The 9,117-nt window shown below is 39.2% G+C and overlaps 1 protein-coding gene across 1 annotated transcript in view; it reads right to left on the reverse strand.

The window, feature by feature from the left end:
• LOC131974777 (cytoplasmic phosphatidylinositol transfer protein 1-like) overlaps window positions 1–7,393 on the reverse strand; it is a 92,057-nt gene extending 84,664 nt beyond the window's left edge. The window contains exon 1 of the mRNA XM_059337234.1: window positions 7,071–7,393. Coding sequence (XP_059193217.1) covers window positions 7,071–7,118 — 48 coding nt within the window. The 5' untranslated portion in view covers window positions 7,119–7,393. The remainder of the gene's footprint in view (window positions 1–7,070) is intronic.
• Window positions 7,394–9,117: the final 1,724 nt, after the last annotated feature.

The raw sequence follows: 9,117 nt of genomic DNA on the forward strand, positions 1-9,117 counted from the left end.
ATCTATGTCTTGCAAGTTAGACAGTATGCAGGAATGTTCATCCCTCTCCTACACACCTGTCTATGAAATAGATCAAGTTCAAGGTTAGGTTTTATTAAAAGGGGTTTGACAATGGCATGTTTAAAAACAGATGGAAAATTTCATTAGTTAAGAAGCTATTGATAATCATTAAATACTGCGCCCAACTGTGTCAGTAACCCCTTTAAGAAACTGGGTAGGTACGACAACAATGCTGCTAATTCATTTGGGAATAGATTTCATTAAAAAGAGACAGTGATAAAAGAATGAAAATTGCTCAAATTACTTTAAATGTCCCTACTGGCACTGAAAACATGGCTGGGGGCCTAATTTGTTGCTTTACGTCTTTAGCTCTATTTGTAGCCAGACCATTCTCCTATGCTGACACAGGAGAATGGTCTGGCTTCATGAGCCAGCAACCCAGGTGTCTATCCTGCCATCCATTCAAGCAGCCAGCCCAACATCCTCCCATTTATACAGTCACCCATCCCAGAGCCAAAGCATCCATCCTCTCTCCCCGTCAACAGAACCAAAACAAAAAACTTCCCTGTGCAAAAGTCATTAAAGGATCCCAAAGGCATACCCACATGCTACCTGTTTTAACATTTATTCAAAAACTGCACACACACTCATAAATATGCAGAGTGGAAACAGAGAAGCTATGTTTAATTCTGTGACTGAACCAACTGTTCCGTCATGTTAAAGTACTTTCCTGATTTGAACAGAGTGCATGGTGGTCAGAAATGGTAACACATTTTGGATTTACTGTGCATTAGGCAGCCCATGATCCCCCAACACAGGTCTCAGGGCAGATTAGAGTCTTTCACAATCAGATGGTGCCATAATCCTTCAGAGATAACACCCCATCAAACGGTTATTCGGCCAATGGGTGCGACCGCCAAGTGATTACTTCAAGTAGATTCAAAACTCATGAACGGTTAGTTAATTCAGCTTTCAACGGGTGTATTTCACTGGCGTCCACTGAGCGTCATTATGCTCTGAGTAACTATGGTTAATGGAAAAAAAAAAGTCTGGCCTTCTGCAAAGGAGACCTGCTTTGGTTTTGATTTGGATTTTGAAACCTTATTCAGCTGATGCCCTCTGGGTCTTTGTTAGAAAAAGCACAATTATAAGTAAATCTCCGGTACTTGTTTCACTGCGCAGATGGAGCTATTAGAGTGTGAAGTCAAAGTTGTGATGAAAACTTCTCCTTTATCAACCAAGACCATGTTAAAGGGTGTATGCAGGTTGTGAAAGCAGGCGTACTGCAGGAGAAACACAGTGACTCAGGTCAGCCAAAGGTTGGGCGATGTCAGCGTTTTTCTCATGAGCTTGAAAAAGGGCATGTCAGCCAAAGACAGCGAGGTGTAAGTGAGAGCTACTGCAGCAGAGAAAGACATAATGGTAGACAGACACAGAGAGCAGGAGAAGGAACACATCTATCTGTGTCTCCCATGATGCATCACCTCTCTATCCCTCCCAGGGAAAAAAAAATGGGCACGGTGGCTGATGAATGGCCCCGCTCACAGGAGTACAACAGAGCAGAGTTATCCCCAAAGGACCGAAGAGGGAAATGATTATTTCTTGGCTAAGTGGTTCTGGTTAGGGTTACAACTAAATCTTGTCTGAGATGGAACTTTAAACTCAAACTCAATCACACTGTGAGTGAACTGCTGCAAAGTTACAGACTTTATCCAGACTTGAATTTCTTGATTTGGTTACACTGAGTCATCATGGTCCTTCCTATTAACCCATTAATGCCTAAAAGGCCTGGAAAAAATGCCTGTAAAACCTCTGGGCGATTTTAAAATAACCCCCTAAAACCTGAGGTTTTTCTGGAAATTCAACAGAAGTGTCAACACCTACTAAATAATTGATTTTTCAGCCTCTGTTGCAAATAGAAATTAAATTCAAAAAGTATTTAAGAGCTTATACCCGTTATATATCTGAGCTCCCTCCGATAGTCATCTTCTGCCATGATTTCAGCTCTGAAAAAGTCCCATGTTGCATTGCGACACTCCCACATGTATTCTAATGCATTTCATTGGCCAAGAGAAAGAGAAAATAGGTGGAAAAACTACAAATACTACAAAACAACGTATCCGCTTTCCCGGCTTTTATGGTAGAATAATGCAACAGCGCCCCCGGTTTTAATGGTAGAAATGCGGTAATGCTTTCCCGGCTAAAATGGGTTAAACATTAAACTGAATAGCCGCAAATATTCCATGTGTAATATTACCAAATGTAATTTTTCATTTCAGAAGCTATGTAGACCACAGGATGCCTTTTTAAAATGCTCAAGAGAGGACAATATTCTCTGGGTAAGATTTAAACATTTTTATAGGTCATTAAAAGTACCACAAAATGAATAATCAAGTGGAGAACCTTGCCAGAAATACCAGCTAAGTACAGTCATGCATAATTCCCACCCTGCCTTTGATTTTTCTTGGTTTTTCCAGTGTATAGAGAGGATAATTGGACAGATTCTGGCTCTGATTCGCTCCTCCCAACAATCAAGGGGGCGTTCAAGATGGTGCTGTAGTGTGAGGGATTTACACACATAATGTTACCAACTGGATCAGAGTCTCCACTGTAGTGTGAAGGGAACAGCAATGGAATAATGAGCACAAACCCACAATAGTCAGAGCTGTGTATTGGCAAGATTCTGGCCATACAATGTGCATCATGACACAGGGGTTACAACTCAATATGCTATGATAGATTGTGATAGTATAAGCAGGGCTGTATATTGTGACATTTTAAAACTAGTTTTAGGAAAACGGTCATACATTAAACATGAAACTACAGCTGGCATCCAGTTAGCTTATGCATAAAACTGAAATAGAAAAGCAGCTAGTCTGGTAATATCAAGGATTCTCCATTGTTTTCACTGCTTACCTGGCAACCTCAAGTTAACAACAAGACTCCAGATGACAATAGAACTTTTTGTTACCACACTTGTATGATTCAAATGATTCAAAATGTAAAAATGCCGAGCTAATCCTTTAACAAAAAGAAACTACTGGTGATTATGTAATTAAAAGGTTTCTCCCAAAGGCTCCACAAAGAGAAGGGTAGTAATCACTTATAATTCTTTGTTGTAAGTATGAATGGAGAAGCAATGACATGCCAGGCACACACCCAGACCTGCATGCCGTGATTAAGGTGACAATGCTTTCTGGTGTTGCTAAATGATTTCTTCAGTAGGTATGGCATGTGTTAAACTTGTATAAACACTGCATAGAGAGCCGATCCAACATCTGCAGCAGTAAGGCTGTGATGACGCAACACAGCCAAGCAGCAGACAGTAATCTCTTCCCAGAGACAATACACAGAGAGACGTGACCTTGCATGTACCCATGACTCCAAATCTACGCACGCACACGCACACACACACACACACACACACACACACACACAAAGTATATTAGTGCATGACCCTGGGGAATTTCAAAGAAAAAAATCTCGGAGAACTTCCCGCATCACCCCCACGCCTCCCCTCTTCTCTTCTCTTCTCTTTCCGTCCTCTCTGCCATCCTTCTGCCCTCATCACCTAAACCCCTCAGCAGTCAGCACAAAGAAGTTTATCCTTACTCGCCATCCACCCATGAATTTTTTCATCCATCCTCTCCCTGTGGACGGACAGGAAACTCTAACTTAACTTTTAGGAGATGAGGGACGTCACTCATCTCAATGTGTGCCGGCACGATAAGAAAAAAATAGAACAAACCAAAACCTCCTCTACATTTCCTCCCTGGACCATTAAGGCGGCTTCTTTCTAAGTTAGAACTGTCAACAAACTGCTTCCTGGGATTGATCCAATGGGGCTTTATCTGTGCAAAACGACAAATGGAAGCAAAGTGCAGTATCTATCTGAACAGTATTGGCTAACCACTCTGCTTCTTGTTTGCTAAAATGTCAGACTAATGCATCTATTGCCTTTTGAAATGTTACAATGAGTACAGTGTGAACGTTTCTTCCATAGATGGACAGATTGCACCTCACTTCCAATTTTATTGTATTTCAAATAATTCAATAGAGTATTCTGTTTTTCTGTATTGTACGTATCCTTATGAAGCAACACCATGGCTCTACAGCTTGACTATAAAACAATAACAAGAATTACTGCCTTGTGGTTGTTTGCCTCCACCAGCCAATAAAGTTGCATTTACATCAATGTCTGTCCAGACTCATATGTAGCCATGACAGTAGACAATGCTTCAAATATGGATGTTGCTGCAAAAAGCTACACAATTTAAAACTGGATGCAGCTTTACACACAATTCAGCACCAACCAAATGCAAAATATGGTCATGACATGATTTTCCCTTCTCTTCCTGCATTACGGTGTTCAATACTGGCCAGAAAAAGTGGGGTTTTTTGCAGAACATTATGATGCCGTAGTGAAGTTGACCTTTGACCTCTTGGAAAAAAATGTCACCACTTCGTGATTTTGTCCTGTTCAGACATTTGGTGAAGTCTTGTCATAATTAGTTAAGGAGTTACGGCCAAAAACGTTTCATGAGGTCACAGTGGCCTTGACCTCCAAAATCTAATCAGTTCATCATTATGTCAAATTAGACATTTGTGCCAAATTTGAAGAAATTCCCTCAAGTAGTTACTGAGATGTCTTGTTTACCAAAATGGGACGTGCAGTGAATAACCAAACAACATTTTGCTTCCAGACACAGCTGTTGCCAGCGTGGAGGCATTAAAACATCTGATAGCAGATTTATTAGCAGTTTTAAATAGTCCTTTACCATAATTTGGATGGGCATATACGCTTAAGGTTTGGTCTGCATTGTGAGTGACGGAGGTGTTTTTCTGTGTAGCAATTTTCAGAGCCAGGAAGTTGCATATCGGACATACAGCAGGTGGTGAAAGACACAAAGAAAGAAAGAACTTTTTGAAGCAAAGGAAACATTTTAATCCAGGCATTAACTGGCTGCTCACTTTGGAATAATAGTGGAATTCAATCCTTAATAACATTTTGTACAAATATGTTTAAAGACTGAGCTTTTAATTAAATTGTTGCTGCTTCTCATGAGAACCATCTGTTCACAAGTTTAATGGATGTGACGAGAAGGCGCTCACTCTCCTCTGGGCTTGAAATACAGGCAGGGTGAAGGCTCAAGGTAGATTTATTGAACAGAACAGCATGTGTGAATGCAAACACCCACATAACATACACATATCATTCACACGCACGCACACACGCAGCAAAGGTATGCAAGAAAACAAGCTAGTCACCCAAGTATTAGAAGACGATGTTTCCCTTTGACCACAGAACTCTGCATGAGTCAGTGGTGTAACGCCTTTTTCACTGCTTGTGGCGGCCAGAGAGAAAAAAAACCCTTCTTTGAGCCTAGTTTTAACGGCCTATAAAACGAAACAGGGTGCATCTCGCTCCACATCATTCCACCGGGATCTCCTCAATTCCTAGAATGCCTTATAACATTCCTACTATCTGCAGCACATTAGGTGTTGGAGGAGACCATTGCAGGAGATTTAAGGACAGGAAATATAAAAAGAGGTGTAAAAGACTTGAAAGCAAGCAAGTCTTTTATCTCCCTTCATCTCTGCCTTTCCTCTTCTAAAAATAACTTTGTTTGAATAAAAAAAATGCTCTAATTATTTGGCCCGTGCATTGCTTGTTTAAGCTGTATGATGTTCCTCTAGAGAAAAGCAAATCTCACTTGAGTTTTCATCTCAGCATCTGAACTGACAGGATGTCAGAGGAGACAGTGTGCTGCAGCCAGGTCATTATTCCACCTGACTACCATTGTCGAAAACCCAACAACAACACCCACGCATCACAACACCGCAAGAGATGAGTAAGAAAACAATGACATGGGTGATAATTGAAAAAGGTGCTGTCTTTGGCTGCAGCGTGCATGCCAGGACAAGAGAGTAATCATCTTCATGTTCTAATTTTAGACTCAAGTCGTGAGACCAAATAGACAGATAGGCTGAACACAGATAATGGCCCTTTATTTCAGTATCAATCAGTGCAGCACAAGTGCAACTGTTAGTGGTCTAAAACACCACACAGAGTCCTGCTCTGCATAATGTTAGTGCCATCATGTGTAACCAATAGGGAAGCATAAGTTTAATGCAATGCAATTTATGTGTAATTGTGTGCAACAGTGTGAAACTACAGCACATGGTCTTATAATGTGGTAATGATGGTGAAAGTCTACCAAATGATCATACAAACTATTACATCTATGATAGTTGTTTTTAAGTGTGTCATAGGGTACAGAGTGTGTGTTTGTTTAATAAGATTCTGAAATGGGCTTTATATGGGATTCATTAAGTTTTATTACACTTCAAAAATTTGGAGTGACATTTACTTTAAAAAAGCTAGGCAAGTTTTTCCATGTAGAAAGTGTTTGTAATCTTTACTCGGGCTATTTCTAAGTAATATTTATTTAATAGAACCACTTATTTTTTATGAAAATACACAAGTAAATTGCAGATTCACAGATGTCCCTCAATTACATTTTGCTTGGAAATATCAACTAATTAAGCCAGTGAACTGGTTTAGTGAATATTACTTGGAACGAATGATTCAATTTACATACAAAACTGAGGACACATAATAACAAACAATCACTATGTAATGCACTACATTAAAAGAAACTGCTTTTTAAAAGTAAAAGCACTGAATTCGTATTTCTTTGTAGAATTTATATAGATGATTGAAATAATAATTACAGGGCCAAAAAATCTTTTTTTTTTTACCTATAGCGACGCATGTGATGAAACAAAAAGTAGTCCATTTAGCGGAATGGTTTAAAAGGCACCATAGAGTTAGTGTTGGTGACAGGAAGAGAAAGACACAATATAAGGGTCTATGTTTCAATGAAGTGCTTCAAGTTCATCTGATTTGTATTATTTCTCACACTCCATGTAGTAACTCCTGCCACATGTGTGGGACAGCAAACCCAACGCTTTCGCTGTCAGACTTCTCTCAAACATAGTGGACCTCAGTCGTGGTGAGAATTACACAAAGAAGTAAAAACAAGTAGTAAAATGAGTGGAAAACTCACCTCCTCCACTGTGAGGGGCATGCATATCCTGTACTCCTTCAGCAACATCTTCCCCCTCCGCGCGTCTCTTGAATGTATTCACAATGTGTCAAACCAGCCTAGTAAAGGTTCCCTCCGCCACCCGACGGGATGTGTGTAATATCTGGAGACGTGTCAGCGCATGTGGGAGGATGGTTAGCCCGAGTTATGAAATACTGCCCGAGTTACGGCTGACTTCTTTCATTGGCACCAGTGGACACTCTCTCCGGCAGGGAGGGCAGAAATGAGCTCGGTTCAGGATTGTCCCTTCCTATCACGCTGATTAGTTCAAGCTACGAGCAAACAGTGCGGAACAGGACCGGAACACGTAGGATTTGGGGCTTCAAAATAAGAGTGTGAAATTTTCGACGTAAAAAAAAAAAAGCACATCAATTCTTCCAAAAAAACAAAACAATGCAGATGTAATTTTTAAATCAAAGTGGAGTCAGCATTTCTAACGCAATATTCATTAACACTCTGAAAACTTCAGCTATTATGTCCTTTATAAAATCTGTTAAAAATCTTCACCATGCCAAGTTGGTATCAGTTTTTTCAGCGTTACCTCACCCATATGTTCTGATAATTCATTTTTAACTTTGACTTACTTGATCAAAATGTTGAACCCAAAAGAAACAAAGGAAAACATGAAATCTGATCTTGAAATTATGTTTCAAAACACAGAATTTTAAATATTGCAAATATGAATACAGGTTTCAAATATTACATATAACAGGTAATACTAAATATATTTGACAATATCTCCGACACAGCAACACAACACTTTTCAAGCCAGTGCATTGGTGCTGGTGCAAAGGACAGGGTAAAAGGCCATGGATGTAGAGAGAGAAAGGCAGTGGGAGCAAGACTGACAGTAAAAAGCAGAATCTTTCTACAAAATCACTGACTCTAGCCTACCTTTAATTGGAAACCCTGTGTCAAAATATTTTTTGACACAGGAGTAGTATAAAAAAAAAAGAAGCCATGTGGTACTGCAGAAATATTATTGTCATGCATCATTACATTTTCTCCACTAGAAAACCACCCTAGAAGGGCACTGCATCAACCTTAATGTAATTTTATCATAATTCATCTATGATAGCCGCATCAAGGGCACCAGGGGACGTGTCCTTATTTAATTTTGTTTCAAGACAGATTCAAGATATTGTTTTTAGACATGTCTACATAGAGACACTATGTAGACATGTCTAAAAACAATATCTTGAATCTGTCTTGAAACAAAATTAAATGGACAATAAATAATCTGCCACTGACCTGCCTTTATTTTCAGCAAATTTGATGAAAGTAAGATATTGTCACCCTGTTAAAATAATCACCTAACTCATTTTTTCAAGTTTCGCAAGAAACACAAAAAACTGCCATGAGCCATGACCAAAAGTGTAACTTAACATTTATTGATCATTTCACTCAAAAAGTACGTAACAAAGGATGGCCATTGGCATAGTAATAACACTGTGTGTAAATTATGTAACTTAAGAGAAATAAATGAAATGCAATTTTTGAACATGCCTTTGTGACTTAAGCAAGATATGGTAACACTTTATTTTGAAAGTGTCTACATAAGAGTCACACAAGCCTGTCAGAAACATGACATGACAAGTATCATGAGCATTAATGTTACTTCAAAGTGTCATTAATGTTCATGACACATCCCATGTCATGTTTATGACACGCTCATGTCACTCTTATGTAGGCACCTTAGAGTAAAGTGTTACCAATATTAGTGTCAACAATAAAACACTGATAATCTAAACTGATAACTAAACAATCTCCCTCTAGCTCTTCTTTACTGGATTCTTATCTGATGCCTATGAATGTGGCAAATAGTCAAAGAAGTGATGATCTTAAAGGGGTAACATCACATGATCTGATCAACTGAGGATGTTGGCGATTTTACCTTAGGTTGCCGGCATCATGAGGAGATGATTTAGGCAAAAAAAAACAATTTTGACAAAAAATGACTTAGGCGATTATTTTAACAGCGTGACAATATTAGATATTTTTTCAACAT

This window comes from Centropristis striata, chromosome 1 (genome assembly GCF_030273125.1).
Source record: "Centropristis striata isolate RG_2023a ecotype Rhode Island chromosome 1, C.striata_1.0, whole genome shotgun sequence".
In the NCBI taxonomy this organism is placed as follows: Eukaryota; Metazoa; Chordata; class Actinopteri; order Perciformes; family Serranidae; genus Centropristis; species Centropristis striata.